This window comes from Cygnus olor, chromosome Z (genome assembly GCF_009769625.2).
Source record: "Cygnus olor isolate bCygOlo1 chromosome Z, bCygOlo1.pri.v2, whole genome shotgun sequence".
Taxonomy (NCBI): Eukaryota; Metazoa; Chordata; class Aves; order Anseriformes; family Anatidae; genus Cygnus; species Cygnus olor.
The window spans coordinates 48,706,660-48,723,793 of NC_049198.1; the positions used below are offsets into that span (position 1 = coordinate 48,706,660).

Consider the following 17,134-nt stretch of genomic DNA (forward strand, 5'->3'; position numbering starts at 1 on the left):
TGTTCAAAGAGCTTTAAACTGCTTAAGATTCTATATTTATAAACTGCACATACCACAACAGAAACCACTTTTTGTTTTATACTTTCAGTAGGCGGAATGAAAAACAGCGCTTGGTCTCTGCATCCCACAGAGTCTTTACTATAGCTTGTACCTTCATTACAGAGGGCTCCAGTAAATCCAGGTAAGCAGTCACATAATCCAGTAATATGGTGGCAGGGGCCACTGCTGTGTACACACTGTGGACATGTCTGGCTGCAGCGGTGTCCATAAAACCCAGGGGAACAAACTGGAATCAGAAAGAACAAATTGCCATTGATTCCTGCACTTTATACACAGTTATGAAATGCTCTTCAGTGCAATTGTTTCTAACTTCTAATTAGCTTTGCTTTCTAAATATGCAAGGGTTGCAATGGTCATTGTTACTCATACAGATCAATGCTTTAAAACTGTGTAAGATTTGCTCATCTTCCTATGGAGCCTACTGTATTCTAGTCAGTAACTACTTATCTGACATTATATAACTTCTCAGGCCATATTTTACTTATGTTATGTTTGATATCCATATATATTTCATATATTATGCATACATGCTTATACATTATATGCCCTCTACAATGTGAATGTCCTTTAAAGTATATTGGAAGAACAGTACCTTAAAAAACAGGTTTAGCTTTATCTGTAGATGAATACAGTCACCTTAAACCTTAACTTCTTCTGTGTTTCCTAACCTGGCAAACAAATTGCCATCTCTTCACTGAGAAAAATGTACAAATGTTTTCAAGTCATCCTTTCATCTAGATACTCACCGTAACTCATTACCTTGTGCAGACAACTACACATCACCTAACTTTTACAGAAGAGATGAAAAATCCAAAGTGCTCCACTTAATTCTTATGCCAAAGGTACTCATTTCTTTGGGGTGGTGGGGGGTGGGGGAGCCTGAGTTTTTCATAAAATCTCTTTCTTAGTTGCTCTAATTCCTTTTAGCATTTCTTCCTTGTAAATTAGAATATTATGAGATACATCAAGAGAAATACATGTTGCACAGTAGCAATCAGCACTGACAAAAACTCTTGGAATCTTTTGATATTTCAATTTCATTCAAGATTCAGTCTTTTGGTTATACACTTAATACAAGTTAGGTGGCCACATCTCTCTAAGAGACTAACTTTTCCAAGTGAAACAGTGCCAAAAGGTCTTCCTGTTTACTGAAAAGGCACTTTCTGATTGGGATCCAATTATTCCTATGACCTTTGTTGTCCGGCCTCCAGACCATGCACCAGAGAGGGGCTCTGAGACGCACTGGCATGGAAGTCACTTGTCCTGATTTTAGGCATAGTTCCAAAACACAAGGAACATTTGTGCATGTAGTGTTACATTTACTCTACCTTTGGATTATCTGATTAACTGCAAGTCTTTAGAGATTAGATAGCGAGGATAATTACTGCACTTACTTAGAAATGCTTAAGGAATACTAATGCTCCATTGATGTGGGATTTAGTAGTACCAGAGGCAATCACATTCTTCAGCTTGAAATCTTGCCCATTCCTGGACTGTCCGTCTTCCTCTGGTTCTCAGTCTACCTTTTGGTAATCATTTCATGTCTCCTTCTTCCTTTTCTGCCACTTCTAGAGGACCAAGTAGCGTAGCCACTGGGCCTTACTCCCCCTGCTTCTTGACCCTGTTTCTGGGAGACCTGTGAAAACAGTGCTACCCTCCATTTGCAGAGGACTCACATTTCTCTGCCCTGAGCACCTTTCCCTCGGAGCTTCAACAATGTAAACTGAAGAAAGCTAGGCTGATGGAAAATGGTGATATATTTTCTTGGTTGGGTAGATATCTGCACATCATCTTATTTTTCCCTCCTTGTTTCTGGTATGAATTGCCTCAGTTCATCTGTATCTCTCCTCTTGCAACACTTAAAACTTACAAAGACAAATTTTTTAAATGCAAGCATACATACCTATGTTATCCTTTACCTACTGTGAGGCCTGATCCTATTAGCCATTCTCTGATGCTTCAAAATAAATGTTAAAAAAAAGCAATAGTTAAACTAATGATTCCTACCAGATTCAGTGGGAAGCTAAGGATTTTAGCTTCTGAAACTTATGGATGTTTTATTTACCTGCCAAAATGTGTATTGCGAAATTTACGTTTGTCAATCATATTTGGAAATGTCAGCCTTAGAACAGAGTCCCCTACTCTATTTGTTTCTCAAAAAGTCATGTGCATAACAATGTCACTGCACAGAATGTGAATAAAAGTAAAGTTAAACGACAAAGAGAAGATCACTACTAGTTGGAAACATTTACCGAGTTCACATAACACATTTCCGTGCGTTCATACATTTTGACAATTAAAATGTCTGATCGAGGACTGTTTCATAGTACTTGACAAGACAATTAACAACGTACATGTATCTTATGTATTCCAGTTACAGGAGGAAGAAGCGGAAGTTTTAAAGCAATTATTTTGTCCTTACTTCTTTGACAAGTGGTGCCTCGGTATCCTGGTGCACACTCACAGATTCCATCATCTGGAGAACAAGATGCCCCGTTTTTGCAGTAACAGGACAGCGAGCAATTTGGACCCCACTGTCCCTCAGCACACACACTGTCACAGTGTATGCCTGCAACCACAAAGAAAAAAAAAAGGTCAGCCCATAAATAGAAAGCACTCTTATGCATAGCTGTTTTAAACCTTTGGTTCTCAGAGGACTCATTTTTTAAAACACTACTAACAAAAACTGTTTATGAAAACTTTGCCAAAATCAGGAGAATAGAACGAGAAGGTAAACCTGTATCTCTGCTCCTGCCTTCCCCAGACCCTCAAACAGTGAGTTTCTTTTATATTCCAGTTTGATGAGATGTACTTAAGGGCTGATCCTGAGCTCCGTAACAGGAAAGCACTTCCGTAGCCAATTCACATGGAACATAAGAGCACCATGGGATGCTAACTCTAGGCTTCCTTCCCACAAGCACTTTAAGATCTACTACAAAGATGAATGTAAATTTCTCGGTATTATAAAGAGCTCCATCATTTTCCAGGACTGTTATACATATATACTAAAAAAAAAAAAAAAAAAAAGTCTTTTATTCCTCTCACTTTCACCACCGGGATCAATAAAGAGAAATAAAAGTAGAAAGTAATTCAAATGTAGCAAAACAATGTTTTTTGCTACCTCCATAATGACTGCTTTAAAACAGCAAATGCTTATTTTCAAATTTTCTGTTAGGGAAATACTTGATGAAAAGGTATTGCAGAAACTTTTCCTCCTGAATGTAAAAATTCTTCAACTCTGAGATAATTTTGTCTAATAATGGGGTGCAGGACACAGAATGATTTCTAATTAGTAGTGAGCTGATTACTGCTAAGCCTCATACCAAATGGAAAAATGTAGTGCACACAAAGAGTTTCAAAACACACCATGTGAGCATTCCAAAATGCTTAGCTGCAACAGTGTTAAGGATGCTGGTCAGTTGGTGTTTTGTCTAACCATTTTTGGCATAAAATTGATTAGAAGATCACCACAACCTGAACCCCCATACATGAGCCATAACACAAACCACTATCATCACCTAATCACCTTTTTTCCGTTGCAGCACAGAAACATGAAATATAACATTCCTGTTTCTTTTTCACACTATCTGCTTTTACAAAGTACGCTGCATGTTAAATGCCAGCAGGCTTCACTGTGGAACTCAGACCGCATTGTGTCTACAGTACTTTGCATTAACAATTAAGTATTATTGTAGCGCCTCTACTGAATGAAGCCCTTCGCTAAGGGAAAAGTGGACTGAATCCAACCACAAGTATGTCTTGCTTTGTAAGTATTTCCAGCAAAATATGCCACAGGTCCAGTGGCTGCCAGGATCCCAAAAAAGCAAAACAGTTTCACATGTGACAAGAAAAAATCTTTAACTTTGAAGAGCAAACCCCAGTGTTTGTAGCAACACTGAAAAATAATTACAGTGTTTATTCATAGGCCAGGCACAGAGGTAATTCCCCAACCCCCACAGCATGTGCTGTGTAAAGCTGCCTATATCTGAAGACCAAGTCTCTAATTAGAGGAAAGGTGAAACTCCAGACACTCAAATTGTTTGTTTCTTTGCAAGAAAATCAACAGATTGAATAATCAAATATGTGGTTCAATAGACTGCACCAACTAATGCTGGCAGTAGAGAAAACACTTGATTTTTAGAAGCCAGGTACTAACCATCTGCATACAGTACATGGGCCACCTAAAAGCCTAATTTGTACAAGATCATTTAGTTAATACTGACCTGAAAAAAATTTATTGCCAAAAAAAACAACCAAACAAACAAAAAACAAAAGGTTTCTTCTACCATTACTTTTTTTTATTTTTGCCTGCACGGGCAATGCCATTCTCCTAGCTGCATCCACATTTGAGAGGCAGAGAGCATAAATTGGCTTCTCAGCAGTCTGGGACAACTTTTTCATAAAGTCTGTACTTGTGCACGAACAGATAAAAGAGAGCAGTTTGATTCAGAGAGATGATGATGCACATGAGCAGGATGAGATCACTGCATGTTTTAGAAACAAGACCACTTAATTCAGACACTTCAGACTTCTCTGCTTGAAGTTCCCAAATCTGAAAACTTGGGTTTATGTCTGTGAAAGCACAAGTTGACACATGCAGGGGCTTTCAGTGCTGAGCCTGACACTCTGTTCACTTGAGTGTTATCTGTCATATCATACAGGGCTTCACTCAGTGAACCTTGCCAGAGAAAAGGCATTTTTTACAGAGTCTTAATGGGTTTCAGTGGTGTTCAATATACAATGGTCACTGTTAACAAGTCAGTGGTTGCCAAGAGTTACCATAGAGCATTATCTGAGATTATGTAGACCAGTGACATACAATAACACCAGGCTCAATTATATCGTCTTGATTGGTGCACAGAGGATGCTTTATGGCAGTGCAGTGTCAAAGGGCGATACTGGGCATACTAGGACAGAAGAGACAAGGGACCCCATGCTATACAGATCCACTACACTTAAAAGAGCCAAAGAGCACCATTAGAAGTGAAAAAGGAGCAAGTTCCTCCAGCACACATCATGGAAAATTATGCATCAGGGAAAATGAAATTTAGCTTTTGTTCCCCACTTTCACCACCTATGAGGAGGTAGTCGGAATGACATCCCTCTACTTTGAAAAGCAACAGTGCATCCTAGGTATCGCTGAATAATAGTTGTGACAACATAATGTACTGAAAGAGTGCTGCATATGGCATCTGTTTCACTATAAAAGGAATTTTATTAAATTCCTACTGATCAACAAACAAAATTAATTACACTCCTGTGCCCAGAATGAATGTAGCAGGGCAGAAACATAAATTGATTCAGGGATTTACTGCATCTCTGTTTATAAAATTGTTTTAAGTCTCACTCACTCACTGAAATTTAGATGAGCCCATACGGCATTTAAAAATGGGAAACTGAGTTTAAAATTTTCCCAAAATTAATTATATGCATTTTTGAGAAAGAATAGGTTGGAAATATTAAAAGGGTTCAGAAAAAGAGAAGAAGAATTTTCCTGAGTCTGATGCTTTATATTTCCATAAAAACAGCTATGCTTTTAGAGAAAATCTAGACATTAGAGAGGAGAAAATAACATTTTACTAGAAGTTGGAAGCAAGATTAGACTCATCTTTCACAATGGTATCAGCAAGCTTACGACTGATACAGTTTTAAGTGAATATTAACTTCTTATGCAACAAAATTGGTTTTGATAAGTTTTCATGTTGATTTTGATAGTGATAAGGATATCTGTGAGGAAATGTTTTTGCCAGAGCAATGGACAAAGAGCTCTTTGATGGCCTTCACAAGTTGCTAGGCAATAGCTGAATGGTCATGATAAACTTCAGCTAAGCTGCTCTGAAGAAATGCTCATGCATTTTATGCCCGGTGCTTTATGCCAGGGGCCCCACATCTAAATCAGCATTCCCCCAGCATTTGTGATTGCATGAATGAAGAAAATAATTATTTAAGGATAGGAATGTTTCTGCCCATGCTAGCAGAGTGTTTAAATACTCCCTATACTATATTTTTAATATGTTGAGACTCAATGATCAGTCCAAGTCAGTTCAACATAGAGTTAATGGGTTTTAGCACTTGAAGTGGAAAAATATACCAATTATTTCTTATGATCTTCCAAGTTAAAGTTATTATTAGACTAAGCACTACTTCCCAGTTTATTTTGTTTCCACTAGTCTGATAAAAGTTATCCAAACAATAAAAAGTTATTTTTATTTAATTATATTTAATTATTTGAGAAAAACTGTTAAGCACTAGATTACTGCTGTTAAACGAGTCTGAGACTTCTGATGGGGGACAACTGAGAGAATTCCTTCCCTACTTCTCTGTCAGATGGATGAGAGCCAAAAGGAAGTAACAACACAGGAAAGTGGTGGAACATTTCAGAGACGCTGTAGAAGTACCTTCATTGTCCTTAGGGGAAGAGAAGGCCTTGCTCCATAGCTGAAGATAGCCAGAAGACTAAATAGAATTGTCTCTTTAAGGAGCTATGGAGGGGATCAAAGATTTTTCTCTAGATGTTGTTACTGCTGCTTCTTCACTGGCGGCAGTAGAATAGTTTTTGCCCAGGAGTTTTGACAGGAAGCCAGATACAAATGCTTCTTTACAAAACCAGTGCTGTATCAGCTTGAAAGCAAACATCAGTATCTGTAATTTTTAGTGGAAGAATCACTTGTGAGATAAGGTTGGTGTCTTTCTGAAGGCTGTATTGTTGCTGCATACTGTTGTCTGGCCCAGCGATACTTTTCTTATCATCTACCACAGGAAAATAACAGAAAAAAAAAAACACTTCTCCTTTTCTTGCCTTCTTGACAGGTAGCAAATAAGTGTACTTAATTTACTGATGTAACATTTTTCTTTTAAAATAGTACTATTTCTTTCACATAAAGACCTATTGCAAAGTATAGGCAACAGAGATGCAGACACAATAAAGTCCGGAGGTAGAGTATATGCCTTTACTGAATACTAAAGTTTGGAAAGCACACAGTTTATCATGACACAGCTTCACTTTGTGGTGCACTGGATGTTCGCAGCTATATGAACTCATGCTTCAGAAGCAGAAGTAAAATCAGCTGACATAGAGGAAAAACTGTGTCTTGGAAGAGGCTGCCAGCTTGGGTGCATGAAGGCACAAACACTATGCACATTCTCAGCAGCATCTCATATCTCAGTCTGAACGTGAGAAAGGCCTATGACAGTACACTTTTGTGTCTTTTTCTTCTATGTAGTGGGGAAAAAAAATAATTGTGTATACACTAAAAGCTAAGGAGCATAGGAAAGGTCTTGTTGGTGCTTCCCTGGGGACCTGGTTATTTGCATAAGTGGGGTGGGTGTCAGATGACAATCCTCTCTGTTATAATCCAGTAACAAATGTGCCTCTTGAAATAATGTTGGGAGCACATGGAAAGACACAGCACTTCCTCACAGCAACAACACATCTGGTGATGGACAATCTGACTAGCATCAGCAGGTGTCCGAGACAGCAGAAAGTCACCAATATCCTATCTGCCATAGCATACGGATAAACACTATGCGTGCTGGTAAAATGTCGGCTGATATTTCTGCATCTGTCTTTTCCATAAACTAATGCTATTGTTTTGGTTCAGATAGCAGACTACTGGTGTTTCACAATCCCTGGCACCACACAACCTTTAAATTGATTTTAAAAATAACAAGTGTGGTTGTTAGTATGACACGACATTTCTTCACAAACAGAAATGTCCAACAGAACTGTATCCAAGAAAACACAGCAGGAATTAATGTGTTACCACTGACACCCATGTTGCAGTGTAATACACAAACTGTCTGGAAGAAAACCTTTATCTCTTTTACAATGCTTCTGTGAAAAATCTCAGTTTGCAAGAATATGAATTCTCTAATATTTCAGGCAATTTGAAATATCTGTGTTTTGACAGCTGCTTGCAGGACAGGTAAGATGATGGGATGAAATTAACAGATACTGTGGTGCTTGATGGATTGTGGTTATTGAGAGAAGTGGTAGAGGTGTTTCTTTCACAGAAGTTAACTTAATGTTTTGGTATAAACTACCAGGAGACTTAATTATCTACTGGGGGTTACATTTTCTGTGTCCTTCCTCTACTTCATGGCTCTGTATATTAATGCTTCTTACTCTTTTTTGTTGTCTGACTACTGCACTCCCTCTAAATGAAGAGAAGTTATTTATAAGTTATAGTGAAAATGTCAAGGGACAAGAGTGTTTGGGGCAGACATCATCTTCAGTGTGGGCGGATGTTTCTCATTTGTACCATCATGTCATGTGGCTCTTGGAACGTGATGGAATGGTGAGATTGCCAGGAAAAAAACATCACCCTTAACTCTTGTTTTTCTCAGCAGAATTAAGCTGCTCTATAGTGAGCACTCAGTATATTGCAGAGGGTAGGACCTCTAACAGGAGTCCTGTAAACGAAGTGACTTGTTTAGGATGAAAAATCTGAGTAGGTAAAAGAAACTAAATTAAAATCAGAAGGTCAATAAAAATAATTTTAATTATTTCTAGAGTTTTATAACAGCTCATGACACTGCAGTAGTCAGAAACTGAACTTACCATTTCATTCATAACCACAATTTCCAGATAATACATCAGGTGTTTTCAAAAATAAAGAAAAGCTTCATTAAGAAACTAAGCCACAGAGGACCTCATTGCTGACATAATGCTCAGCTGCAGCTCTGTCTTGAGACCAAAGTACAGGGTAGCATGTCAGCTAGGCTGCTCTTTGGTACATGACAACAGCACTTGTGCCTGCTTCAGAAGCAGGGAGCTCCCTTACTATCAGAGGGAGCATGCACCCTACTGGGTCGGTGACCGCCACCAAGGCGGTGCATTTCCTCTTCCCCAGCACTGTAGCACAACTGTGCCATCCAGCAAGGGAAAAATCTTCCAACCCTGATTTATTTCTGCAAAGTTACATAAACTCTTCCCTCTGATGAAATTCCCTGGAGAACAGAGCAGTAGAAAACTGCCCTGTTCAGAAGGCTGAGAAAAATGTTGCATTTAAAGTAGCTTCTCAGAAGCTTAATATGATTTTGTTGGTATCAAAACATTTGGATTGCCTTGGATTCAGCAATTTATTCTTGTTAAAAAAGAAAAAAAAAAAAGAAAAGGAAAAAGAAAAACCTTCATTTGGGTCAGATAAGCATTAGACTGATCCAAACTCATTTTCTCCCTCCCTTTGGGGGGATGAGGGGGGTGGGTGAGGAGTAAGTAATACTAATAAATACAAATTACTAAGTCTGACAGTTACTTTAACAAATCTAATAGAAAAAAATCTAACCTATTCTAATATAATTTGTTGCAGTTCAGTACTTTCGTGTCTCTGTGTCCGTGTTTGTCTGTGTGTTTGTGTGTGTGTGTGTAAAAAAATAACAAATTCTCCATCTGTTTCTCCACGTATTATGCATCCACACATGTATTCAACAACTTTTCTTAATCCTGTGGACTAATGCTATCCTTGCAATGTAATGTTCCAGTACAGCTATTGAGAACCTGTTTCTAAGATATTCTTTCCTTTTTTTAATTATTCTAAATATAAGTGTCTACACAAAGAACAGATTCCTCATGGGGTACTGCTCTGACATGTGAAGTGTGGGAGTAGGATTTTTCCAGGCACTCAGTATAAAGCAAACTATCCCATTTATGTCATGTTGTGTGTCTAGACATCACCAACATGTTGAAACTAGTCTGATACACACGCTGTTGAGATGACATCATCCAGGGACAGATACTCAATTATATCTATAATCACGCAAGAAGTCTTTTCCTAGTGAAATCTTTTTCCTTTCTAAATATGAAATTGAAACAAGCTTTTACTAAAGGCAAAAATATTTTGTCCTTTTCAATATCTGAGTTCAAGCACAGTCAAGATTTCTAAGCCTGAAGTTCTTGTCACATGCTTCATTAGCTATCCTGCACTGGTTGGAAATTTTTTGAATCTGTTATAAAAGTTGCCAGATTTTTATTATGGCCTTTCAAAACCACTTCTTTTAATCTGGCTTTATTCATTTACATACTTTTGGTCTCTGATGATTTCTCTCAGTATTAGAAAACTTGTAAGACTTATTTCAGACAGTACCTCTAAAGCTTGTGAACATCCCTATTTGTCTACACCAAGGTTGCTCAAGATCAGCAACTGATCACATACTTTTTAATGTGGGTATTCTTTAATACATCTATTAACTTTAAAAAAAAATCATATTTTAAACAGTTCCAAAAAATTTGAGGAAGTATGTCCAAACACACACATGCTACTCAGACTACCTGACAATGAGAGCATCAAAGGCTGTTAAAGTCATAACATGATCACCTAAAAGACAAAGCAGCATCTCTAGAAATATTAATCAATGGAATTATAGTTTGTATGTTTTTATCTTTTTTGTTTGTTTGTTTTGTTTACAATTCCCTCAAATCACTTCTATTGTTTTTGCATTCTTGTGGTATTCATTTCCCAGAGGTATCTGAGTTCCTGACTGCAAGTCACAGTGTAGCTTGTGGGAAAAGAATAAATTCAATCAAATCCTACAACAGTTAGCTGAGTGCTGGTTATGGAAGCCTCTCTCTTTCACACTGAAAGGAGCAATAAGAGAGAGGTACAAGGAGAAAAGCCTCTCCAAAGGACTTGGCAGAATCTTACAAGCAAATTGCACAAATAAGGAATGGGTAAGTACTAATCAACCTGAACTGCAGACACAGAGCACTAAGTACCTTGAACACAATGTTTGTGATCCATCTACAGAGCTAAAAAAATAAACATGTGAAACTCAAAGTAGGGGGGGAGGGGAGGAGGAGATCAATAGTGATTGTTTCTGAGGACATTATAAGCTCAAAACAAACTTTTTTGAGCAGAATAATTTGCTAAACTTGTACATTAGATAACTTGTTGCAGGTTATTTGCTCATCTCCATTTAGTATGTCTGGAAGTATCAGAGAAAGAACAATGCCATATTATATTCACAGAATCATGGAATATCCTGAGTTGGAAGTACTCACAAGGATCATCGAGTCCAACTCCTGGCTCCACACAGGACCACCCCAAAATCAGACCAGATGTCTAAGAGTATTGTCCAAGCACTTCTTGAACTCCGTCAGGCTCGGTGCTGTGACCACTGCCCTGGGGAGCCTGTCCCAGTGCCCGACCACCCTCTGGGTGCAGAACCTTTCCCTAACACCCAGCCTGACCCTCCCCTGTCCCAGCTCCATGCCGTTCCCTCGGGTCCTGTCGCCGTCCCCAGAGAGCAGAGCTCAGCGCCTGTCCCTCCGCTCCCCTCGTGCGGGAGCTGCAGGCCGCCATGAGGCCTCCCCTCTGCCTGCTCTTCTCTGGGCTTAACAAACCAAGGGACCTCAGTTGCTCCTCCTACCTCTTGCCCTCTACACCATTGACCATCTTTGCAGCCCTCCTTTCGACACTCTCTAATAGTTTTATGTCCTTTTTAGACTGTACTGCCCCAAACTGCACACAGCACTCAAGGTAAGAACACACCATCCCAGAGCAGAAAGGGATAATCCCTTCCCTCAACTGGCTATTAGTGCTGTGACTGAGGCACTCCAGAGCACAGTTGGCCTTGCTGGCTGTCATGGCACACTGATGACTTACATTCAACTTGCTGTCAAACAAATCACTTTCTGTGGGGCTGCTCTCCAGCCTCTCGTCCCCGACCTGTATAGTCAGGGTTGCCCCTACCCAGGTGCAGAATCTGTCACTCGCTCTTGTTAAAAACTTCATATTGTTGGTGATTGCCCAGCCCTCTAATTTGCCTAGATCTCTATTATACCAGAAAGCATAAAAAAAATCCTTTCTTAAACCAGCAGAAACAAAACAGTGTGTTTTTCTTCCTGACTTCTCATCCTTAAATGGTATGAGTCCCTCCTTGAAATCAGACGCTTGCAACAGTACAGTATCACAGTGGGACGCAAAGTCCTGAGCACTCGAACAGACAAACTTACAGTGTCAATTAGTCATTACTGATGATGGAAGAGCTCTTCTATCACTTAGAGTAGAGATCTATGTGAGAACTAAATGTCCTAAAGCGACTAATTATTTCATGATGTTTCACACTTCAGCATAGTTTCATCATGTTTTCAGAAATTCTGCTTTCCACAAACAGGGCGACAACAGTGCAAAACACAAATCTGATAAATTACTAAATACACATATTTCCTAAAGCCACAATGACAATATTGGAGAAACCTAGTAAAAAAAAAAAGTGCAACTGTTTACACAATAATATATATATATATATATATATATACACACACACACACAGATTTTTTTTTTCAAAAGTTTGAGAAACACATATGGCAACACAGCTTCTGCATGATTTACAATCTTTTTGGCTGCCTGATCAAAGCTTCCTCAGTTTCTGGATATGATGTTTCCCTACCAAAACTGCCAGCACAATCTTGATTATCTACAGTTGTTCCCCAGTTTCATGAGAAGTCATACTGTGGAGGTGCCCAAGCTGTAAGATTTCACCTTCTATTTCCAGTTTTCTGTGGAACCCACACCCAACAAAGTTTCCATGCCTGTGAATCACAGGAAGGGACACAACAGCCACAGAACTGGCCCTTTCTTCTTCCAAGCCCACATATTCCTCCTCTACCCACAAAAAGGCAAGATAGAATACTGTCATACTGGAACCTTTCATTATACTTTGCAACAGTCTCTTTTGTACCTGACCATCCTGGTAGACAGCGACAGTAACCCGTGGTAGGATGACAACCATCTGCATGGCTGCAGTCACAGCGTTCAGCACAATCCATGCCATATGTGCCGTCCTGTGGCCAGGGAAAAAAAAAAAGGAAAAAAAAAAAAAAAAAGAGAGATGACGAGAACTGAGAGTTAGAGGAGAACAAGTTCTGGTCAGTCCTGCCTCAGAAAGAAACCTCAGATCTCTCCTAAGTCTGTAATCAGCTTACTTAATATAAAACTCTTCTGGCTTTTGGAAAAGTTTAATGTTGTACATTTTCATTTTTTCATCCAAGAGGAGAAGATAAAGAATTAATTAAATTCTCTTGACAAATCACAGACTACGGGGTCTGGAAACTGTGATTCAGAAAACAGTAGCCTATGTTATCAGTGGTAGCAATGAAAGCTCTATTGTACTGTCCTTCTAACTTCGCTTACAGCTGAGTCCCTACTCTGGGACCCTGGGGTCCTATGTGGGAAAGTAGTTCAGTTTCCTTTCTGTCTCAGACCCTGACATCTCCATATTTGCCAAAAAAGGATGCCATGTAAAGCCATAATTTCTAAAAGAGAGGTGCAAAATGTTATATTAAAATACATGTTCAGAGTGAAGTTTATTGCATAAACAATGCAAACTATACTACTTTCTTTTAATTAACAATCTTTTCTTCTGCACTACATTATATACTATGTTAAAAAGAGTTCTTTGCGTATGACATAGAACAAAAAATAAAATTACATTTTGGCTGTGGAGCATTTTTGAACCCACAAAGAAGGTTATCAAGAGCTGAATGTAATGTTACAAGCTGAATATCCTTCTCAGTGTGTTCAGCTGTGCCAAAAGAACATTACCAATTTTCATGGCACTATATCTGAATATTTGAATTTGACTTTCTCCTTCTTCAGTAGAAGGTGGCACATACTTCAAGGCAATAATTCCATACAAAATCACTCTAAGAAAACGAAAAGAGCAAAACCTTTGCAAAAAAGAATGAAGAAAGATCCAAGGAAATATACAATATAATTTCAGGTAATACTTCTCGGGCTATCCACACCAAAGGAAAAAAAAAAGGGGGGGAAAAAAAACATGTCAGGTTTAACCAATCATTTACATTCAAGACTAAAAATTGGTCACAGTCACATTAAAAACTGGAATAAAACTGTATCAAAATTCATCTGCTGTTCTTTGATGTTCGTGCCTACATTTCTGTAAAGTTACACAGGATTTAGCTATTCAATCCCCAGTCTTTCAAGTCTCAAGTAGAAAAAAATCAAATATTAATTGAAAATAAGTAGTGTTTTGCCTATCTCAATAATCCATTTTTATAGAGAGAAAACTAAAAGATTAAGAAAGGCAATTCCTATGCATTTAATCAGATTTGGAGAGAAAGAATGAAAGAAAACTCTCAAATATATTGTTGAAAAGAGGTAATTCTAGTCTGCTATGTATGTTTTCCAAACTTCAGTCAAATCTTGATTAACAATCTGAGCAAGGATATTGATTTTCTAAACTTAATGAAACATATTGAAATCCATCAATTTAAATAAACTGTCTGCATATGTTGCTCAAACAAGAAAAACATTCGGATGACATTGGACCCATGAGAATTATATATCTCTTTATTCTCCCACTCTGGAATTTTGAGGTAGAATATGCACTACAGTGTGTAAATGTTTATGGACATTATTTGATGCAGAGAGAGAGAAACTGGGAAAAAGAGAGAGACTAAGACACTGAGTGTGGGAATGCTGAGTTATTTGAGACAGAAATTCTTTTGAGCATTATTTTGCTATATTTGGAACAATGGAACAAATGGCATAAAACAATACCTATTTTTTTTAATAAGTTACTTTTGGAAGTTAATGAGCTTGGGTAATCTTCAAAATTGGACACTAAGTGATAAACAAAGCAGCTTTAGAAACAAAAAAATAGTCTTCTGATGGAGATGCACTTGTTGGACATACTGCATAAACACACACCGTAGACATTCTAATCAGCTTTCCAGAATATTTCAGAATTTGTTTGCCACTTAACTTACTATATCAGAATCAGCATATGCTATACCACAACAGTTCAACAGATCAAATTTTTATTCAAAACAAAGGTGTGTCTTCCAGTCATATGCTGTAGTTCGGGTACTTTTATCATATTACTGCTAAGCAGAGCTAATCCAAAATGACAGAAGCTTGAATACGACATAGGTGGAGAATTTACATGGTTCATGTAAATTCAAAGGACAGGTAAAGGAGAGCAGAGGGAACTTTAAAAAAAAAAAAAAAAAAACCACACTGAAGTCTGTTTAAAATCTCCCAGAAAATTGAACCCTGCCATTGGAAAAGACAGAATCTGGAAAGCCACATTTATCCACAGAAAATTTCTCTTTTTTTTTTTCTCTTTTTTTTTCTTTATGAAATGTACTTAAAACAATTGAGTAGTAAATTGCTTTTGCATTTTCCAATTTTTTATATTTTGAAATTAAATATTTTTATGGCTTCTCTCGGTTACAGATTGCAATGTGGAACAAAACTGATTAGAAACCTGTCTTCGTCTACACAGTGATTTCTAATTGTGCCGTTCTCAAAGTCTGGGAGATGATGGAAGTTCGAGTCCTGATACAAAAGTAAAGATCTGTCATGGGACTGGGTGAAGAGAATGCTTTCTCATGTGTGGCTGAGAAGGTAGGAAAGTTTATCACAGATATAAGATAATTTAATTAAAATTATGTTGTTAGATGTGGAATATATTTTTGCTACATTTTTCTCTCATCATTTTTCCTAGAAATAGTTTAACAGAAGCAGTTTGGATGGCATGTGATGCTGAAAAAAAATAAAAAATTTGGTACTGAGTGTTTCCACATATTCTACAGGAGCTTGTGAAAAGTCTCAGGTTAAACGTTCCAGTATGAAAGCAGAAGAAATATTCACCTGTGCATCTTCATTGTACGTATTCATTTTTTGGGTGGCTATCTATTCTGTTTGCTTTAGTGTGCTGCATGGTAGGATTCTTCCAGAAGATTTTTTGGTGTGTGTTTCTAATCTTGAACCCAGTAAAATATGGGCTATCAGGTACAGAGCTCTTTAGGATTTACACCCATGAAGTCAGGAGAATCACAGGAGTATCCCCTTGCCCAGTATTCCACAGTGCAATACTGAGCAAAATTATTAAACTACCTGACAAGGGAGTTCGCACTTTTCTCCTCTCCAGCCTGGGGCACACGTACAGATTCCATCCAGAGCGTTGCAAGCCCCTCCATTAAGACACTGGCAAGTCAAGTTACAGCCAAGTCCCCAGGTACCGCTGGGACAATTGATTGAGCAGTCTACACCATGCCAACCTGCCAAGAATAAGAATTAAAGTGACAAATGAATCAGGTTTCCCTCCATTCCTCACTAAGGACATGTTTCCCTCCATGTCCCATTTGGAATTTCTGAGATGCACAGTACCAGTAACATTAACTACAGGACAGTATTAGCTGTTTCAGCTGATTTGTCCGGATTTGAGTAAAGGAGCTGAAGGGCACCTTGTAACATCTGTGCACAGCACATACTTTGCAGATGGGTGCCAACATATGAGAGCTATTGATGAGAGATCTGAAAGGAAAACACAGACACCTTGAAATTTTGCTGAGAAGCACCAAATTATGTTGAAAGTTTTAAAGGATGGCCTGAAAAAATCAGGAATATTTTCCCTACACTTAAGCTGCTGCTTTCATAATTCTTCCACCATTATTCAATAGACAGTTCTGCAGCACAGTTTTAACAGAAATCTTAGACTCTTCCCAACCCCTGCCTCCCTTCCCTGCTAAAAAAAAAAAAATAAAAATCCCCCCCCCCCCAAAAAAAAAAAAAAAAGAAGAAAAAACGCTATAGAGAAAGCATAACAGCAAAGTAAAGTGTAGGTTGGATTTCTTCAAGGACACATAGAAGACATTTTAGATGATTTCTATACTTCTCTCCAAATACAAAATAGATTGCAATGGAAAGTGTTTCTAAAATGCAGCATTCACCACTGATTATGCCTGATAGCAATGATTCACAGACTGTGCTCTGGATAGACAGAAATGTAAATAGGTTTTCAAAAATGTGATCATCTATTGGATATGACAGAAACTGAGTGAGCCAGTCATATGTTATCAACAGCAATGACACAGGCCAAGTTGCTAATTTTGTACCTTGTTTACACTAAGTGAAGGGAAAAATAATTCTGCGCTGAGCCTAATCAATAAACTATGCAAAACACGTGTATTGAAATAAAGCTGCCTCGTGCCCTAGATTGATAACTTCAGAGTTTAGGGGTCATTTCAGGAAAATGTTATACTGTAGTAGATAGAAAATTGAGATATTTTCTCTAAGTGTCTTTCAAGTTTTTTAAAGTTTCCTTC

General features: G+C 38.1%; 1 protein-coding gene across 1 annotated transcript in view; it reads right to left on the minus strand.

Annotated features, from left to right (window-relative positions):
• MEGF10 (multiple EGF like domains 10) overlaps positions 1-17,134 on the minus strand; it is a 104,296-nt gene that overhangs the window by 18,340 nt on the left and 68,822 nt on the right. The window contains exons 13-16 of the mRNA XM_040541406.1: positions 15,924-16,087; positions 12,742-12,844; positions 2,483-2,629; positions 152-286 (exon numbers count right to left, since the gene is read on the minus strand). Of these exons, the coding sequence (XP_040397340.1) occupies positions 152-286; positions 2,483-2,629; positions 12,742-12,844; positions 15,924-16,087 (549 nt within the window). The remainder of the gene's footprint in view (positions 1-151; positions 287-2,482; positions 2,630-12,741; positions 12,845-15,923; positions 16,088-17,134) is intronic.